Genomic DNA, 22830 nt, shown 5'->3' on the forward strand with positions numbered 1-22830 from the left:
CTCTCTCTCTCTCTCTCTCTCTCTCTCTCTCTCTTTCTCTCTCTCTCTCTCCGTCTCTCTTACTTCTTTTTCTTCCGTTTCTCTCATACTCACTGAGAGCAAATAGAACCAACAACATCCATTACACGTCCGCATCCGTCCATTAAGCGACGAGTCTATGGACGTCGTTTTGGATGCGCTTAATGGATTCCGCGGGAAGGTTAATTCAACGAAGATGAAAGTGAATAGGGAAGATGAATATCTTCAGGACGCATGGCGCATGAGTACGAATTTCACGGTGCATTATCCTTCACAATTTTTTTATCAGTCGCGGATTGTGGGACAAGATTCTTCAACCGTTCTCACCGCGAATTTTCTGTATAATTTTCTCAAAAACAGTCATATATAATTGTAAAATAATGAACACGGAGCTTAAACGCTTAATGCATGCGATATATCTTGTAAGTTCAGAATGAAAAAAACGCGCTTGTCTCCCTTTTTACATTTTTGCGAATCAGACGACTCGAATCCCATTGTATTGTATTTAATCCGAGCGGTCGGCAGTTCGCTCGAATAATTGCAACAATCGCGGACGCACTCACGCGTTTAATGTCCGTCTATCATGGTCTTACACGACGATTAAACGTCATTGCTGGCCACGGGAATTTAACGGCTGTTGTCGTGACATTCGTTCATGTGCGGCTTTTATCCTTGGAAATTCAGAGCGAGGAATAAAGATTCGGAGAGAAATGGCGGTTTATGGGTTATTCAAAGTTAACGCGCCATGTAACTCAGCGGTTCTCCACAAGACGGGTATGGTTTCATAAGTACGTTTTAAAAAGCGGCATACCAGAGGGAACAGTATTCCTCGTATTAATGCCAACGAAAAACACATTGAAAAGCGACGGTAATAAAAAGAATTGAATACAGAGCCGCGGTTATACGTATATGTGCGCGAGCATTGGACCCGTGGAAGGAAGTTCGAGTTTACGATCAAATAAATGTAATTATCTTACGCCACAATAGAACGAGGATACAACAATGTTACGATATTACAGCCACTAATTCACTCACTCTGAAAAAGAGAGATTATTCTGTCGGAAGTGAAAGTATAATAGTAGCAAAATATCATAAAATGAACATTTGCATGATCATTTGATTAATCGACTCGTAATTTTTAATTGAATTCAATGTTCAATTAAAAACCGTTTTTACTTAAAAGTCGACATTTGAGATATTTAAGAAAAATGCCAGTAATGAAGGTTATTTGATTAATTCGACGGTCCAGAATCGCTGAAAATTATATAGGGAATGTAGAACCAATAATAAATAGATTTTCTATTTAAAATTTAAGATAACATATATTAAATATTAATGCATTCATAATTTATTATTTTATAATTCGATATTAAATATAATTACTTTCAATAAATTTGTGAGGCAGCGAAAATGATAAATGATCAAAAATTCTCATTCTCTCACGTTTATGCTTAAAAATCATAAAACCTGATATTTGAAAATATTTGAGAAAAATGTTAGTAATTCGAAACATATTAAAAAGATGAGAAGACGAGACTCTTTGGTCGTTTATCATTTTCGCTGTCTTACGATTTTATTTAAAGTAATTATATTTTTAAAAAATCCTAAATTGTAAGATAATAAATTAATATTTAACACGTGTTATTTTAAATTTAAAGAGAAACAATATATTTATCACTGGTTCTTTTTCTATATATTTTTCAATGATTCTGTATCATTGAATTAAAAAGTTTAAAAATCAATATCTAGATACATTTGAGAAAAATGTCAGTAATTTGAAGCATATTAGAAAATCGTTTTATATTCATGCGCGCGCGCGCGACAATCCAGGATCGTTGAAAAATATGGAAAGAATATAGAGTCAGAGAATTTTTGCTATTTAAGATAATATACGTTAAATATTAATATGTCGCACTTTATAATTTATTATTTTATAACCCAAGATTAAATACGACTCTATTTTCAGCGAAATCATAGGAAATTTGCAACGAAAATGATAAACGATGAAGGAATCTCGTTCTCTTATTCGTGTTGTGTAATAAAAAATTATAAAAAAATAATACAAATGATAAAATAGAATTGGAAGCGAGAATAGCAGTAAGAAAACGGCTTCACTCGTCGCGCATTCGCAGTTGCGTGTCTGCGACTACTTCCGCTTTAATAACGTCTCGTGCAGCCGAAAGACAAATTACTATGGCGCTCGCGTTTTCCGGAAAGTACCTAAGAGCATCTTTCCTGTGTCGAGCGAGCTGAGGTTCCATTCGGCGACGTAGATTAGCGAGGACGTTGCAGCTAGTCGAGTAAGGTTTACCCTCCCCTCTGCCTCCTATCCCGAGTATTATACTTGCAGCCGCGGTAAGAAGTTGCGAATCAACATCTCGTTATCCGGAATTCGAAAACTTTCGCGTCTGCAACCGACTACCTCTATCCCCGTTCTCTCCTCGCGTACTCCCAAGAAGAGGCTGATTGTTGCGCGACCTTTTGTATAATTTCCGTCTATCTCTCGAGAAGATTGGAGCCCTCTTCAGGGTCGCGACAAAAGTAAGTAGACGAAGTTGCGAAATTCAATTGATGAAACAGCGGATTGTATCGTACTAAGGAGCACACAACAAAGAGAAAAAGAGAGGGAGGGAGAGAGAGAGAGAGAGAGAGAAAGAGCATAACGATACTTGACAACATCAATAACAAGGCACATCGCGAATCTCTTCCCTTAAATCCTTTCTCTCTTTAATAGCAACGACTTTGGCTATGTGGACTTCCGGAGCGCAACGCGATGAATGAAGACAAAGTCAAAGTCGAGGAAGCATCTCGTTTCCGAAACTAAGAATACCTTATCGTCAGCATCAGGGAAAATCTGATCTAAGAAAAGTAGCTAATAACAAAAGTCTTGGTTAAAATATAATCCATGAGAATATCTAGGATATGTCTGGCTTATTTTAGGAAACACCTTAATTGCTTTTCCTTAGACAGAAACTTCGAGATTATTAATCCTTTATGGACTGGCGCAGTAACCCCACGCGTTTACGATATCATCCCTTTTATTTTATGAACTGCTTGCTCAATTTTTACAAAACTTGGCTAATGAAATAATTTGATAATATTTATTATGTGAATTGAGATAAAACAAAATATTCAAAATAATAGATTCAATATAGCGGACAGAATTTTAAAAAATAATTTGACTACTATAAAATTCGATTTTAGGAAGTTTTCAACTGCAAAGTAACATTTTCAGTCTCAAGTTTTGCTTTATTTGAAGTTCATCAGTGCTACGTAAACAGTTAGTACTAATTTCCAAACTGACTTTCGAACTTTGATACTATATCTTCCATCATGAAAATACTATACTTTTGAAATTCAATATTTTCATGCTGTATTCAAATTCGAGAAGAAAATCAAGAATTTCCTAAAACCGAATTTCACAATAATCAGATTATTTTTTTAAATTTGAATTTTAGATTCACTTAGAAAGATCAAAATTAAATTGAGCGACTCCGAAAACCTTTGGAAAGCAAGATCTTCCACGTTCCTTACAAAGAGGATGCAAAGAGTCGTAATTCGGATCGGCTGGTTAACACGAAACGATATCTTTTCGTCATCCACAAAGCACACGCTACTAAATCTCGCTCTCCGCGCGATTAATTTTACAACGCGACGTCATCAAGGGAGTCGAAAACTTCGAGACGACTCCTCATCTGCTCGTATCCTATTTCGAGAGAGATTTGGACTGGCGCAGTTTCATCCCTCATCCCTCAGCCCCGGCCCTCTTCCCTTAATACGCGAGCAGTGTACAATTTCGAAACTTAAAGGACGAAGTCAAGGAGGGCTCCGAGCGAATTTGCCTAAGTTCTCCGACTTCGCTTCCTCGCTCGTCCCTCGAATTATTTCGAGCTTCTATCCGCCGGTAAAAGTAATTTTGTTCCCGAATAGAGAGAGAGAGACAGAGAGAGAGAGAGAGAGAGAGTCCGACGCCGTACCAAGCCGAGAGGTGAATCAAGCCGTGGCGAGGTGAGGTGAGCCTGTACAGACGATGGGCAGATTCAGTGGAAGGGCATACAGCCGGGGAAAGATGCTTTTAGTTTATTACCTCGAGGAAATTACGCCGGCAAGTCCCCGTCAGCCTCGTTATTCCTTTTTTTTTTTACTTTTATATTTTTTCTTGCTTTTCTTACGGACTTACAGCGCTAGAAGATGCGAGTCGTCGCGATGCCGCGAAACTCGCGCGCGTAGCTTAAAATCCGCTACTCTCTCCGACATCCACGACGTAAGCTCCGCCGCACATTTTGAGGAATTACATCTTACGCTCGTAACGCAAAGGCATTTTGACCAAGTCGTTAAAGCGATGCGTATGTACGCATTATGCTTTTATACGAGAAGACTGTACGTTTCTTGCTTTCTCGAAAGGGAAAAAATCAAGCAAGGATTTATTATACATTACGAAAAAGCCATAGCTCTAACTACTTCAGATATGAGAATTTCTGTTTATTAAAGAGATGCCTGTGAATCTTTCACGAGAGCTATTTTCGCAAACGATCCAGGAACTTTGAGTATTTCTCATCATTAAATAAAGCACCACCAGTTTATGACCGACAATCTTCGTTGAATGCATTCATACGCAACAGTTTAACAACTTGGAATTAAAAGAACCGATAAATATCAACGTCATCCTGTGGAAATGTTCCTTCCTCCCGATTCCCGCGGCCGTAATGCGTTCCTTCCACAACGGTTTACGAGCGTAATCTATCCTGTCGTGTCATCGGGACGCGCATTATGCAACTTCGAAACTTTTGCGCGCGTTAGGCGTCTCTCGTAAACGTGAAGCAGGAAGTTCGCCGAGTGGAATTTAGACAACGACTTATCCTCGTTCGTGCAAACATACTTTTAAAAAAACGTCTGTAAAAGATGATAATTACGAACTCCTAGTGACTAGTCTACTCCTTTAAATTGTAAAATCTATTAAAAACTAATGATTTGTGTAATGAAGCGATAAAATGTTTCTAATCAATCGGTATATTTTAATACTTTATGTTGAGTATTAAACAAATACTATCGACATTTAATATATTGCTACTATTACAGAGATTACCTTTGTGAAGAAAAATATCGTAATCTTTCAGAGACGATCAACGATTGTAATAAAAATAATTCTCTAATTATGTTATTACATTAGCAAATTTAATACTTTCAAAACTGTTTATTTTTGTATAATAGCATCTTTTGACAATACAATATTTTGTTTCTATAGCAACAATCATAGAATAAAACATTTTTCCTACAAACACATCGTCTTTTTCATAAGGTATTCACTTCCAAGAGAATTACATTTATATTATATTATATTAATATTATATTATGACCCATATCAAAGTTGTAATCTATTAAAATATCTAAAAAAGAAAATAGTTGCTTATAAAAAATAAAAAATAATTTGTCTTAATTTATACTTGTCACTTATACTGTCAATGAAAAAATATAAATCTATTAGCGATTCTAAAAAGAACTGCAAGGAAATGCATGAAGAAATATTTAAGCATTAAGATCCTGTTTTGACCGAATATAGGAATTTTCGTATTTAAATGTGGAAAAATAGGTATTAAATTAATCAAAGAGTTTCTTATCTCTTTAACATAACGAACGGGCTGAAATTCCTAATTCACTTTAATTAGCCATCACCGTGAGTCCGGACAGTCAACCGTGGGTGGAGACTGCCTGTCACTACCAATGGCAATTTTCCTCGGCGTCTGAGATCACGTGGATTATCAGAATATCAGAAGATCGAGGCGACCGCTGCGCCGGAGATGCCGTTAATGTAGCCGGAAATTACGAAAGAGACGGCTTTTATCGGACGTGCAGCAGCGAGTCAGGTGCGACACCGCTCCGCGCGATCGTCTCGACGACGATATTGAAAGCAGCCGATAAAATCCACTTCCCTCTACACAAGAGGCATTACGAGTCAACCTCGATGGAGAAATTTAAAATTGCGATACAAACATCAAATATACAGTTGTTGCCAAACGTTTGCGACCAATAAGTAATTTTATTGTACGAGTATATAATAAAGAATCTTTACAAAAGAAGGTCTGGTATTAATCAAACATTTCACTCAACATTTGGTAGATATTACCAGACTCTTAGTGCACCCATGTACACTATGAATAAAAATATGCCAGTATAACGAGCCTTTGATTTATTGTTAATTTCGATCAAAAACATATTCATAATTAAATTAATTACAATTCGGTTAAAATTCGGAGAATTCGAGTTTAGTTAGATTCAATCTTCAATTATTTTAATCAAATTTGGATAACGTTATTAGATACTATATCGTGATCAAATTCGAGCTTGTCACAACGGTTATAAATGAAGATTTTAGAATTAAAAATTAATTAGATTTTCAGTGCACACCCACCGCGGAATTAAATATTCATAATCCAATAGATGGATCGTTGTCGAATGATCGACGCGACGCGACATCGCAAAGTCGCGAGTATTGGCATGCGATTAGCATTCGGCGATCGATGCGAACACTCGATTTCCTAGACGTTGAATGACGGGACAGGAAAGCGGGCTCCCTGCGTCGTCGCATATCGCGGAGAGTTAATTGGACCACGGATCTACCTAATCGAACCTAATGCGAGAGCAACCGAGACCGTGCCTCGGGCTCCGGTAACGGACCATGAATTATCGATAAGTCGCAAACGTCCCCACGTCTTCCATCCCACTATGGCTATCAATGAAGTTGCACGTGGAGAATGGCCGTTGCACATTACCCGCGAAGACAACATCACGCTGACCATCATTTAGACACACGACTCTTTGAGCACTGGCTTACGTGACAGACACAGACATGCGGTAGTCTAATTAACCTTGTCAAGAGCCAGCTGTAGAACGCATTACTATTTGAACAGTGATCGCATGCAGCCATGTAAACCGTACATCCACAGGTTTTTAAAAATGGAAAAGCGTAGGCACTTGGAATAAAATCATAAATACTACTTTTATATAATAAAAAAGACTTTATATTAGCATAGATGAAGGAAAAATCTTGATATTATATGTAAAGAATATATTCGTCATTTTATTTTTTTATTTACTAATGTTTTGCCTAATGACGCATCTGTAATTCATGCGCGCGCGCACGTGTATGTGTTATATAGCATTCACTGTAAATCTTTTTGTAATTATACTTAAATATTAAAGAATGAGATTTAAAGAAATTTTTTAATCCTCCGCGTCTGCAATTATATTTTTATCTCTGTCAGCAATCTGCATCCTTTTGTCCAGCCCAAGTCTTTTTTACTGTTCTAGACTTTAAAAAATCTAAAAAAACTCAGGATTATATATACTTTTATATTTCTATTACATTAGCAAAAAGACTTTGCAGATTTTTACAGGGAGATATCTGAATTTTTTATTCGGCATCCATTTTTCCAAAGAAAGGGTAGTTATGGATATAAATGATAGGGCTTTTTTTTAATAAATGATAGCACTTTTTTCCCTTCAGATCCGGAGTTTTATAAAAAAAAATGTTTGAAATAATTATTAAAACTTTATTAAATAATGATTATCCATTAAACTTTAACTTCGATATTATGTTTCAAAGATTAAAATACATAATAAAAAACAGAACCATCAAAAACAAGGATAAATCGGTCTCAAATTCTAATAAAAATTCTTCATGGTTTACAATTCCTTTTGTAAATACAATTTGGAATAAATTTGGAAGAACTATTAATAATATTAACTAAAAAATTTCCTTTTATAGTATGAATAAACTCTGCAGTTTTATTGAAGTCCAGAAAGATCCACTATCAAACAATTCACAGAAAAATGTCGTATACAGAATTTCATATAAAGACCGATGCAGCTTATGTAGGTCAAACTGATCGGCAGTTAAGAGAACACAAATATCAGAACATCCATAATCACATTGGGAGAAAGATCTCTATCTATTCGGTAATAACATCTGATCTTTTTACGTCATAGCTCTATTGTTGGTTAGAGCATGGTTGCTCTATGTTCTTGTCGCACACTCGCACAAACGTAACTATAATTTATTATATGTATATATATCTTTTTGTGTTCCATGGATGATTCAAAATACATACAAATACATATTGTACTTCCGAATCTAAGATGAGCTATTAGTATATTTTTAAACAACAATTTCGCGTATTAAATACTGCGCTAACTACGTCTCATCTTGTACTTTTCTTGAGAGTCCTATATAATTTTTTATCTTATTTAACGATTCAAATGAATTAAATAACTCTCAAATTGGATAATATGTGACATGAATTTATCAGTGTACAAACTTTATGTTGAACTTTTGAAGATGCGTATGTATCTAGCCACATTCTCGATTCGAAAAATTGAATTCCGTTATATTCGAAAATTCCATTACCTCGTCCAATACAATCAAGCATTGATTGTCTCGGATGTAATATCTAGCGCACGCAAAGTACACGTGCACAATTGCGTAAGTAAAGCCCTAAACTTCAGAGTGGGGTCCGAGTCCAGATCCGTCGTTACGCGACAACATCACGTCCCGAAACAAAACTTCTCCATTAGCAAAGCAAATACTTTGCTGTATTCTTTCTGTCCACAGACGAAAGCGAATAGCGAGCACAGATGGATAAGATTGAAGGACCTCGCTTTGGAGAGCTCCGGTCAATACAAATGCGAAGTCTCCACCGAAGCGCCGTCTTTTGCCACTACTTATCAGACAGCCAATCTAACTGTGATCTGTAAGTATGCATTTCTTTCATAACCTTTTGTGAACTCTTTTATTTTATAAAATATTCGCTCAATTTTTATAAAATAAACTTCGCGAATGAGATAATTTAGTAATGCTATTTGAAAAATACAAAATTCAAAATGTGTCTTTTTCCTACATTATTTAATTCTCATCGTGTGGAATTTACCTTCTATCAGCCTGATCTTCGAGCTTCAATATATATTTTTATATGTATATTATTCCAGACTGTATAAAAATTAAAAAAAATTCTTGCATAATTGTGAAAATTCTTGCACGCTTTATAACAACAAATTTTTACTATTATAACAATCGTATTGTATTTTATTCGATTTTTACAAATTTAAATTTATATACCAACATTCACAATCAAAATGTCGACTATGCATTTAAAGTGTAACTTGGCCGGTGAAGCATTAAAAAAATGTATCCATTATACAAAATTACGTGGATTTTATGAATTAATTAAAAACAGCTTACGAAGTTACTTTTAATAGATTTGATCTAAACCTATCTAATCCTTTCATGATAAATTGGTAATCACGTAGTAATATTTTCCCGTTATATCTAAAATTCTACACCATCTCATTAATTCACGAGTGCCAATAGAGACTCCCGCCTGCCTGTTTGAGTTACCGCCAACAATATATGCCATTATGGAATATTTATGTATACCTGCACGCGATAAACTATTTCGCCCGCGTGTGTGGCGTGCTGTTTTATTGTAAAATAGTTGTCTACCGGTTTTGCGCCACCGACCGTTCCACACATCCTCGCGCCATTAATTCGTGTCTTGAATGCTCTCCCACCTAAATATACTTTTTAATTATATACGCATTCAGAGCCGTTTCGTTGCTCTTTGCATATAATGATGTTAAACAACATCCTATTTTACAATATTTTTCGATATTTTGTAATATCTATCATTGCTGTATTATCAAAACGTTCGCTAAAAACGCAGAATTTATTTTCTTTTAATAAAAACTTGCTCACACACCGTGTTTATTACAATTCTTTTGTTTGCGACAAAAAATATATGCTGCGGATTACGTTAAATATTATTGTGTATTTTCGAAGCAATCCGCAGCATATAATTCATATCCCTGTTATTATTTATAATACGTAGTTATTTATAGAAGATTAAACAAAAATAGAGAGATTATTTTTTTATATACATTATTTGTCATATTTAAAAATGATTAAAACATAAACTCGATAAAATTTATTGAAAATATACAATGTATATATCGCACAAATGCATGCATTTTTTTTGCAATTTTATTAATTTTGACATTAATATAGGCAATTAAGTGATGAAAGCTGCGCGTGGTTAGCTGGATATTTTACGATAACACACTTACACTGATTTCGTTCGTGTTCCTGCTGCTTCCAGCCGCCATTAAATCTGTATGTTTCAATTAATCGTTTAATTATGTGCATTATAATTCATACGCGAATCACGTAAAATACGCAACCGCCTACGCGCTTATCAAGTTTTCCTCTCGCTGAAAACGGCACGACATCGGGCGACACTAATTTGCCCGATTCAGCAACCCGAATAAAATCCACCCAGAAATAAATCGGTACGACGCTCGATTTTGTCGAGGCCACGGAAGGGAAACGGCATTATCGCCAGTGGCCGTTATCGCACCGCCGAGAATCGATCAACGCCGAAATTTATCTTCGCCAAACGCCTCCGTTCGCGGTTCGCGAGATCGATTAAATGGTCGCGCCATACGAACGTGTCCCTTTTTCTTTTTCCACGACAACAGTAAAAGCCGGTTTCGGCACGATAGGTGCCGATGAATAGGTTCCCTCGAAAAAATAACGCGTCCGCAATTCTGGCTATCGCTCGCGGCTTTCGATTCTTGACCGGGCCGCGTAAATCACGCGCGAGTGACGAGACATGTCCAGGATAAAGCACTGTATACCTATCGAGCAGACGAAACTGCCATATCATAGATTGGACGGTGAGGTTGTAAATCTGCGAAACAGTAAATGCCCGAGGACGACTTCGGAAATAACTTTATTTTTCATTTAAACATTGAGTTTTGATATCTCGATGCTGTTTGCGTTAATTTCAAGTATGCCTTTTATAAAGATATTCTTTTATATTATAATATAACAATAAAAATTATATCGCACGGAAAAGACCATTTTGCTGAAGATCTGAAAAAGCTAAGTAGAGATCTGAAAATAATTTTATTTAACTGTTAAAATAATTACGTAGAGTAGACTGAAGCGAATTGGATCAAAGGGCAAATCGAATCAATGTAAATTTTGAAACAGTTAGTCGAGACAATTGTCATTAATTTGATTATTTCTTTGTTTCAAAAACAACTCACTTGAAAAAAATAAAATTAACAACAAATATCGACTAACTGTCTCAAAATTTACTTTAATCCAATTTATTCTATGATCCAATTTTTTCGGTCTATCCTAGAATACTCAAGCATAATACTATAAGAGATTTTGACATTTCAATAACCAATTTAAGTATCCTACATAATTATTTTGATACAGAAAATAATTTTGTTGGACCATCAAAATGCTTACGCATGAAACTCAAACATAATAAATAATGCTAGAAAAAGTTTTGACATTCTAACAAAAAATTGATTTAAACAATTTACAAAATTATTTTTAGGTCTATATCTAGCTGAAAAAAAAAAACTTTAGCAAAAGATATCTTACATTCTTTATTAATAAATTACCAATGAATGTTTACTTTCTAAAAATAAGGTTTTTTTAAATGATATTTCTCGTGTATGAACACTTTTTGCACTCACACCGTTAAATATATATTTTATTTTAAATAATTTTATAAAAGGGAAGTATGCCATTTGATCTATTTGATAGACATAGACCGAGAGAACGAGATGAAAAAGGATGAGAGAGAAAAGAGAAGAAACGAAAACTAGCCAGAGAGAGGAAAACGAGGAACGCATAACTGTGCGAAGAGAACGGGCTGTCCTGTCGACTAGGCGAAATTTGTTTCTATCCGTGGCGAAGGTGCCTCCCCTTCTTTCCTGTGACCGAAAAAAATTTACATCGTTTATCACGATGCATCATAAAAAAAAAAAACTGTATTCGTATCTGTCCCGTCGAATATTTTCGCGAGTGCGAGCCTATCTCCGTTTTCGATTCGCTCGAGTCCGAATTTGCTGGCGAAAATATCGAGGTGTTACGATCGGTGCCGATCCAATGCAGATTTTGCATATCCCGTGACTGCATTTGATTGTTTTCTCGCGAGCATCAACGTTGTTTCACGTCATACTCGAAGTGAAATTGATCGAGCCGTCCTATCGGCGACGTCTGAATGGAACGATATAAAATCTTTTTTATGTAAGGCTCGTTTTTGTTTAAGCACGTTGATGTGTATCGAGCTGTGTCAAATTTTTTTTTTTTCCCGAAACAACTACATCGCGTTACGATGGAAATGGTTACGCGAACACGGCCTGTAACGAGGAAAGAGTTTTCGTAAACACGATGGCGGTCGCGTTGATCGATACGGGCGGAAAATTACGGAATCGCGACGTTTGCATAAAGTAATTGAAACGGCGCGAGAGTCTGCCGACTGCTTCCGAAATACAATGAAAAAATTCGAGAGAACGCCCTCGAAACGCTTTTCGCGTACCATTCTGCGTCGGATTAGTTTTGCGATGAATGAAAGACACGTAATTTGTAAATGGCCTTTTGTGTCGGTGCGATGCTTAAAAAAAGCGACGCACGCAGCAAAAATATTATTCGGAGATGAATTCCGCGAATATTGCACGCGAAGTCTTACGGGGGAAAATACAAAGAATTACAGGCGCCAGCTATTTCCTCGCGCGGGGAAATTGTTTTTTTATTAATTCTAAAAAATGCGAGGTGCATCGTCACACGACCGTTAATGGGTATTTCATGCTGTTGTTAATACCGAGTACTTGGCAGAATTATTAAAGACAAGGAAGTCAAGTGCACGCTTTATCTCTCCGACAATTTGCGAATAAGAATTTAATATCGCTCGTACGCAAGAGCGTTTGCCTTGGTAAATTTTTACCAAGGCAAACGAGCATAATTTATGCAGTTGCGAAAAAGCACGACTCTCGTACAGCTCGCTTTATACCCTTTGGGGCCGCTGATATTTCTCATAATGAAGAGTACATATAACTGTATGTGCGTATTTGAACAACATAGGAAAAGGGAGCATTCAAAAAAAATGTATGAAACGGTTGCAAAATGCATATATCCTCGTGAACGCGAGTAGCTTAATGAAGCGTCTTTCTGCCTAGTTTACTAGCTATTCTCTACATTTCTACATAAAGAGTCATCTGAATGGGAACAAGTTACAAGCAGATGCTCTTTTCAGTCATCTATTGTTAATATGAGAAACGAGTCATCTATTTGAACTTTATTGCTACAACAGTTATTAATTAATTATATGAATGGATTTTTAAGATATAACACATATCAAGTCAGGAGTAATCACCTAATCTTTTTTTTAAACAATCATCTAGAATGTCTATATTTTAATTAAATTTATTAATATTAACAACATATATATTATTAATTGTTTTCCGATTTACTAGTATTTGAGAACATTATGAATATGGATGTATATTAAAAAAATAGCGTGTCTCTCACTTAAAAACAGCTAAAGAGAAGCAAAGTTACGTATCTTTGCGAAAAATGACCGTAGAACGTTTTAAAGAGAAAATGTTATATTTTGCAACATAATTAAAAAAATTTGACAGAACAAATTTTATTTTGGTACACATCATCAAAACTGAAGTTCATTCTTCAATTTTTTAAGAGATTTATTTTAAATTAGTATTTATAATGAGAAAACCATTGCAGAGACATGGGTTTCGAACTTTAAAATGCTCGTCCAAATATAGCTTTACAATTTTTGCAAAAATACTTAATAAAATACTTCAAAATTCATAATAGAATAGTATTAAAAAAGAAAGAATGTTAAACAATAATGATAGGGGTGTAAAAAAATAAGGAAAATATGAAATTAAGATAGTAAAAAATAAATTAAAACAAGTTATTTCTTTATCCGAGGTATTAAACTTTAAATTAGTCAAAATTGTGCCAACGTTCCGTTGCATTCAGCTGTCCAATTTTAACACGATTAATTCCTTCAATTTCATATGCATGTAATGCATATGAAATGTGCGACGCATGTAACATAATTTTCATCGCGTATACCGCAAGGCGCTATCTTGTCCATGTAATTTCAAATCTCGTTAAGATATCACGAAAGTGTATTACAGATGCAGAAACAGAAGCATCTATACATAATGCGAAGAGCACGCCCGAACTAGGTGGCGTTTTCTCGAGAAAATACAAACTTTTGGATTATACATGAGACGTCGCCAAGGATTCGGTCTACTCTCGATCGTTCGTTCTCCGTGACATTTTGCCAAGTCTTTCGCGTTCTCTCGACAACATAAGTCGAACGATGAAAGTAAGTAAGCCGTATAAAGTCGGAATTCCTTTCACTCCATTTTTAAAGCCCTTAAATATATATTTATTAATATCAAAATGCGCTATTTTTGTCATCAGTGATGAGTTTTTTAATAATTGTAGTATATATAATCCAGATATTTAATATATCTCGATATTTTGCAACTCTCATACAGTTTTGTAAGGTATCTCAAAATTGAGTTAGATATATACATATATACAGATCTGAAAATAATTTTGTTGGACTACCTTATTTGGACTACCTCTTAAAAAGAATTACCTTATATATGTAAAACGCTTAAGAGTTAATAACAATGCTATAAAAAGTTTTAATATTTTAGCAAGCAGTTTTTACGTTCTAATTATAATATAATAAATAATAATTATTTTAATAGTCCACACAAACAAATTATTTTCAGTTCTAGTTAAACTTTTAAATATTTCAACAAGACCGCTTTTTCCGAGTCATGCAAAAAGGAATTCTTTTACGTCAAAATAATGTTTAATAATTTACTGGTATCTTTCATAAGATTTTAACTTTAATGTATTATAAGAAGTTAAGTCAGAATAAATTATTATTGTGAAATCCCGTTGCTCGAAAAGACAATTAATACTAAATTATTATCGTGTGCTTATTGATTATCGGTGGCACCTAATTAGCGATATTCCAGCAGCATGTACAGTAATAATGTCAGCCATGCACAATACAGTCGATCGATAGCTTGCAGACAATGCCGGAAGTAGATCATTTTCGTTATAAATAGAACAATTTCTCATTACGCCGCAATTCAACAGATCAGGCCATTCTGATATTATCCGATTATAATTATGTGTGCATTAATATTTCAAAACTTTTTGTTCTTCATGTAAAATCTCAATTATCAGAATTAATTGAAAGATACGATGATATATTGAGAAAGAGAGAGATAAAATATGGCGTAATAATCCATCTTCTCCCTTTTAATCCTCTTTTAACTATTTCTCTTTTAATCTTTTTAACTATTTTTCTATCTTCTACCATTTAAATGCCTTTATACTAAATTAAACTTGTCGGACTTTCAGGTACTTTCTTACACAATACTTGGACAATCTTCACTAAAGAAAGTCTGATAATGTAACCAAGAGCCTAGATAATAGTTATAATATAATCAAATTCTAATGTTATATAATAAATTTTATATAATATAATCAAAACCAACTAAACGCTAATTTTACTTTTGCAAATTTTATAAAGGAACACGGTGTGCTTGTCATCGCTGTGCTTGCGCCAAAATCTTACTGTGTCTCCTGATACTTTTCGAATTATATCACCAAACGATTGGTTACTGTATACGATAATATTTATTAAATATTACACTAAACAAAATACATTTGGTAGCTATTACCAGACATTTTTCAATATCGATTAAATGTTAATATAATTAAGTTGTCTTTGTAGCGATGTATGTAACGTTATCATAACGAGTAAGAGAGAGGACAGAAAAAAGTAGATAAGATGAAAGATAGGAAAGTCGAAGAACGAAACGAGGGAAGAAAGAAAGAAAAATTAATCGGAGCTCGAGTCACGTTCCGTGAAGACTACCTACTACAATCAGACTTGCGGAAATTGACATCCGTCAGAAAGCGGAATAGCCTAATTATTGGCCTTCAATAGTATAAAGTCATTGAGGTATGGCACGGAGGGGCCCTGGATTCACAAATACAACATTCCTACCTGAATTCTGCATTTACCTCACAAACGATGTTCGATTTGGATACAAGGAACGTGGTTCGCCACTAATTGTAAGACGAGTTTCGGCAGTATCAGTCTTCGTTATCCGTATTTGTTTGGAACATTCTCTCTCATTCTCTCTAGTAACAATTGTAATTATATTATATAAAATAAAAATTAAAAATATCCCACTTGATAAGGTACTTATACTTGAATTATTGTAATTGAATTTATCTAATGATCGCTTCTGAGATAAAGAATACTGATATGTTATTCTATCTACATATTTCGTTATCGTATATATCTCGGATAACTGAATAATAATTATCATTAAACAAGAGATTTTCTTACATTTTAATTTAATATGATATATTGTATTGTGTAATTAGTTGTATATATTCGAAATATTACACCTTCAATAATCACGCTAGAATTTCAACTCACAATTAAACTCGCAGTTGGCCGTATCGAAAAGATCGATATTCTTAATAACGGACTAACGACAAACGCTCGGAGATATGCAGCGTTTGTTAACTTTTATTCCACGCGACGCCCGAACGTTAAATCTTCGCGAAACAAGCCGGTGATTTTAACAGAAGATTTAACGGAAAACACAGGGTGAAAGTACCGATGTGCGCTCGCTGAACAGGCGTCGAGTATAATTCTGGCGAAGTGTATAATTGGCATGCAACAAACGCGGGCGTTACGCACCGCGACGAGCGGCTCGTTGCGCTCGCGAATTGATTACGGACACTCGATTGGTGGAGGATGTATCCTAATGAAAACCAGCCTCGATCAAAAAGGCGAGTATGGAGGGACGATTGGGGAAAATGGGGAATGACCGTACTCGTGTGCACGCGGATTGATCATTTGTGGCCCACGCGTGATTGCTTAATTAAAGCCGATAGCACTTCCGCGTGTACAATACTATACGTGCGATTTCGTTTCGGTAAATGCCAATTTAACCCTCTCCATAATTCGTGTCGACTGCCCATCGTCGAAAAAAAAGGTTATTGGCAGCGTGAGGGATATAGCGATGAATAAACAGGAATATGTGCCAATAAAACTACTGCTTTCAGATTAAGAGATTAACATGTCAATCTTGCGTTTTCACATTGCGAAACATTTACATCGATTGCTTGTCGTACTCCTTCAATTTGTCACACATAACAACGTAATTAACGAAAGTGCAATATCCGTTGGGAATAACGGGTTTTTGACCATATTCACAAATATTTGCAACCAATTACATGATCACTTCTTTTTACATCATACAGAGTGGCGTATGAAATATCATACCATTTATTTTATATAGCACATTTACTTTTAACAATTAAAACTGAAATCTAGTACAAAATTAACTCTCCGCCAGCAACATGGAATTTTAATTTCTCCGACAGCAACAGGAATCTTTAAAGGAGCTTTTTATTGTTCTATATTATGTAAAAATCTCGACAAATTTTTATAAACTTATCAAAGTTTCAACAAGGAGCTTAAAATTTAAGTCATAAGCTGTAAGAAATTAACCTTCACAATCAAATATGATAAGAATAATCGACTATGATTGGTCAATTTTTTAGAGTTTAAAGTTTAAAGTTTAATTTTTACGCCTTAAACTCTCGTTGTAAACATTATTATGCACAGCCATTAGTTTTTCTATCATTTGACAAATGATAAAATAAACATCTTGTATACTTCTCTTATTTATCAAATCTTTCTAGAGGATATAGATATGATTTTACAATAAAAAATTATATATAAAATATCAAAAACTTATCTTTAACGTACATCTTTATATATCTATTGAAAATGGCATCAAAGACATATTAAATATTTAAAAATCAAATTTTTTATTTGTACAAAATACGTGATCTGCAATTGAGGTCGCTGGGGGCACACGACTTCTATTCTATCCTTGTAATGAAACAAACAACTAGCGTCCTTGTACACACACACAATGTCAACATCACGTTTCAAAAGAGAGAGAGAGAGAGAGAGAATCCAGTTATCTATCCATTCTTAACTCACAATAAAATTACCAAAGTCTTTAATGATCTCATGTTACCAGTGAAAAATTATCAAAATCTGTAAAATTATCTCTAATAGATAACATTCAATATGTCTGGCCTCATCTTAGAGATTACTTTTTGATACAAATCTTCAGATGACAAACGATACAACTACACGATAATGGTGAAAACGTTTATTCTAAGCCGCTGACACACTTTTTATTACTATGAGAGATAAACAATATAGTATAACTTTTATTTTATGTTCAACCGTACATTGTCCGCCATTTCACAAACTGACAGCATTTGCTATTATTTAGACAAAATTATCTAGATAAACAAATTGCTTCGTGTTCTTTTTATCTAGATTATTACGTAGAATATGTATCATCTCTTTATCTTATTACTAGACAAAAAAGTTATATACCAAATCATCTTGATCTCATTTAAGATATATTTACGAGTAATTTAGCTTATCCTATTCTAGATAATTTTTAGTCATTTGAGCGTAATACTGCAAATTAGATTGTAGCGTTTTTACTTCCGTTCAATCCGTTCAATTTCCGACTTACGATGCCATATCTAACAGAATTTTTACGAAATACAGAATTTGTTTATACAGTTTAAAAAACCAATACTCTGCTCCAGTATATATTCGTAGTTGTAATAAGATAATTAAACGATACGACACCCTGTACTTGACATTATATTATAATAAAAAATGTTTCACTATATTATTATACATTGTTTTTAAAAATTGTAGCAATAATAATGCAGCGTAAACTAATAAAAATTACAATTACTATAATAATTTTTAATAAAAGCGAGATGGTAGAAGAGAAGCGTGTACAAATGTTCATACGTATGATCTAGAATCGGAAACGAAAAAGAAAAAATTTTCGGTTAATCTGCATTACCTGTTTAGCCGGATGTTCCCCTTTATAAACCAACTATTACTTCGTAATCATTTTAAATAGGTTAATTTGTACGGTTCGTATTCGTTCCCTTTTCTTGTTTGAATGTTCAAACAGGCATCGTCATTTTCGCGCATACATGCCTTCTCCTTGCACTTTTACTACCATCGACTAAATGTTAATTGCGAAGCAACTTTCGACAAACCTTATTAACCCGTACCATCGTCAGACCATGTGGTGGAAACCATGGCACGAAATCCACGGGTTCATGTATCTAATTAAGCGTCTGGACGCGTATTATGTACAATAAGCGCCAAATTCTAAAGTGGCGAAAACACGGCTATCGAAAACTAGAAGTAACAAACTGGTATAAAGGAATACATTTACCTAAGATATAATCTGACGGTTCTAATTACAAGTCGAGTCCTAATTATAAATCAAGTTCTATTATTACTTGTATAACTCTCTGCCATGTTATACAGGTATACGAATATTTTTTAGTTATGTAATAAAATTAATACAATGTTAACATATTACATTGTATTAATATATTATTTTGTAAGAAATATGCTTTCATGATTTGCTTCTAAATTATGTCTAAATATTACATTTTTATATTGATTTTTTAACTAATATTTGTATAATTTTGTAACATAATATTTATTTTGTATTAAATTTAATATAAATTTTTCATATGTCACATAAAATATACACCGTGTCGAGCACACCTCTCTCAACGCAAAAGCTCGCCTCGTTACACAGATCGAAATTTTATAAGTAAACCCGCCAATAAGTTCGCCCAAGAACTCGCGTAAAACCGTCTGTGCTGGCTTATGCACATACACATGACTGACAATGAATGTTCTCCGTGAGGAAAGAAAAAGAAAAATGCGGCAGGAGCACGTACCGCGAGTGTGCATACCGAGCCGTAGAATTCACCATTTACCTGCGTGCGACGCCGTAGACGGCTTCCGGGCTTTTCCGCGGAACACGTTAGGAAGCACGTAGGAACTCCAGGTCGGGCGGATTTATTTAACGAGAGTATAAATGCGGATACGCTACAACGCCGCGTTCTTTCGCCGCGTTTATCCACCGCGTATCACCGCGATAAATTAGACCGGCTTGCACCATTAATTAGCTTTACGCTCTGGAAAATATTCCCTGGGCTGTGCCTTCTCGCTGTCTCGAGTGGCCCCGTACTTCCTCTTTCCCCCCCCCCCCTCCTCCCTTCCCGACGGAGAGAATATTTAAATCCCTGTGATAAACAGGAATTGTACGCGATACGCAGAGATTAAGAACTGAATTAATTCAGCGAAAGTCGTGCACCAGTTGGCTGTGGAGTTACACCGGCTCCGTTTACCGACGTAATAAGTGAACGATATTGTTACCGAAAGTACACACTACGGCAAACACTGTACGCGCATTAAACGTAATAACGAAAATGGATTATACGATAACGTAATGAGGTTCTAACAGTATTCAGCTTTTACGAGCAGATTCGTATAACTCGATAATAATCGATGTGTGATATTGATTCGTAGCGTAACGAGCAATCGTTACATCATTATCATGGCATTATCAGATGAGAGCAGTTAATTATATTAAACCGATATTAGATTTATGCAATTTGTAATTATACTCGGACTTATATCATTAAGTAATCAAGTCAGAGTTATACGAATATTAAGATGGATAATACATACATTCGGAATAACAAGTGCGGCATAATTTAACTACCTGCACTCTTCAAAGCAACATTGTGAAATTATAATTCTCTCGAAGTCTTGTCAAAAAATACATACAATGAACAAAAACAAGTGAGTGAGAGAGAGAGAGAGAGAGAGAGAGAAAGCTATTTTATCTAATTTTATAATTTTATATTTCTTTAACACGTAGGTATTCTATTGTGTTAAATAAATTTTTTATATATTATATTTAACAGATAATTACGGTCTTTTCTAATATTTAAAATATCGTGGTTAAATAAAAGGAAACAAGATTTAACAGCTAATTACCGTCATTTCTAATATTTAAAATACCATGATTAAATAAAATAAGATTTAATTAATCCTAAATATACTGAAATAATTTAATTTTTATATTTCATTTTATATTTCATATTTTATATGTTATTAAATATGTTAAATGATTATACGTAATATTTCCACTTAGGTTATTTCAATGAAATTATTCTTTTAATAATATATAAGATAATAAAATGTTTTGCCTTAGTAATAAGCAAGCAAAACTATTTTAATAATGAGGGAGGAACTACCTGTTTTCTTCTCTCACTAATGATAGCTGTAAGTAATTAATCAGAATTAGCTCCAATCGATTGAACTTTTGCATGCAGTATCTTGGCGGCATTTCAAAAAGGCGCAACCATAAACAAGTTGCAAGAGATAAACGACGCTAGATGGGAATTACGAAAAGCTACGTGAAAAGCCCTTATCGATGCACCCTGACCGGCAGATTCTGTCAGAGCATCCTCGTGGCTTTGAGCGATGAGTAAAAAAAAAAAGTAAATGAGTCTAGCCCGAGTTCTTTCTTCGTGAGATCATCCAGACGGTAGTAACGTGAAACGTGGATGGCGGAAAGAAATTTAGATCGCAGACGAAGAGCTGAAGAACGATCGCTGGCGTTCAGAAGCAAGTCTGTTAGATCGCTTACCTCCGATAATGATGAGACAGAATTTCCAGTGAGTACTTCGATGCCGATGTATGACGATCTTTGTTACTTAAAATACTCAATCAGAAAAAAATAAGAATAAAAATTAGAAGTAATAGTATGTTTACAAATTACATGTTTATTACTATTTTCCCATTCTTACTATAAATATCATTTATAAATCATTAAAAATCTTAGTTTAGAAAACCAGTCTCTATATATAGTGTACTGATAACTATTGTATTGATAACTTCTGTATTTTAAAATCTAGCATTTTCTAGCCCTCATCTCATATATGTATATTATGACAAGAATGTATATTTTAAAGCGCATCTTTGCGGAATGTGTAATGTAGAAAATGCTTTTATGTCGTTACTTAATTTTTCAAGTAGCGTTTCAAAAGTACGGAGCGCGCGCACCATTATTAAAGAAATGTACAAATGTGTTGTATATGTATTGCACGCTACTACACTCAGTTAATCATCAACTGATTATCTGATTGATAGTAATCATCTGTTACATGCTTCATGACATAAATGGGGCGAACAGAATATATGAGCCTGTGTTGATCTAGATTACGGATCAAATAATCATTAATATCTCTCTCTCTTTGCGCAAAAAGACTCCAAAACAAATTATATTTAAGTTAAGAAAAGCGCAGCAATTACGTCAAAGTTAGATATTGGAATAATACCTATTTCTATATATACGTACGAGTATAACGGCAATACAAATTATTGTATAAACAATATCAAATTTAGAATATAATTGCGTATATGAATATATATCGACTAAATAAGAGAAATGCCAGTTACGATAAAAATTTAACACATTGAAACAATATTTCTATATACATCAAATTATATTTGATTCGCTTGAAAATTGAAACTAATACTGATAAAGTGCACAAGTTTATCTATCTCAAATGACCTACTTGATATCGTGATTAATTACAAAAAATAATGCCATTACGAAAATCACCGTTTCTTGTGAATAAATCATCAATATATTTAAATTTGATTAAATCAGAGAAATCATAGCAAATTATAACAATTCTATGATATATAATGTCAAAATACTAATTTATATTCTTCTGTATTAAAAAATAAAAGAAATTTTTGCTTTTCTCGCAGACTGCAAATTGAAATTGATTGTAAATAATAAATTAATTTAAAAAATTCTCAAACAGATGTCAGCTGATTTCTTCGACAAAAATTTGAGTTTAAAAATCTAACCCCTCTCTCAAGGACACTCAAGAGTGAGACATTTTAGGAATGAAAGTGTGCAGAAGTCTCTCAAGAC

General features: G+C 34.3%; 1 protein-coding gene across 1 annotated transcript in view; it reads left to right on the plus strand.

Moving 5' to 3' along the window:
- Window positions 1-22830, plus strand: part of LOC108780018 (uncharacterized) — a 108860-nt gene that overhangs the window by 13364 nt on the left and 72666 nt on the right. The window contains exon 3 of the mRNA XM_018547588.1: window positions 8627-8765. Within this exon, the coding sequence (XP_018403090.1) occupies window positions 8627-8765 (139 nt within the window). The remainder of the gene's footprint in view (window positions 1-8626; window positions 8766-22830) is intronic.

Source organism: Cyphomyrmex costatus, unplaced genomic scaffold, assembly GCF_001594065.2.
Source record: "Cyphomyrmex costatus isolate MS0001 unplaced genomic scaffold, Ccosl1.0 scaffold664, whole genome shotgun sequence".
NCBI classification, from domain to species: Eukaryota; Metazoa; Arthropoda; class Insecta; order Hymenoptera; family Formicidae; genus Cyphomyrmex; species Cyphomyrmex costatus.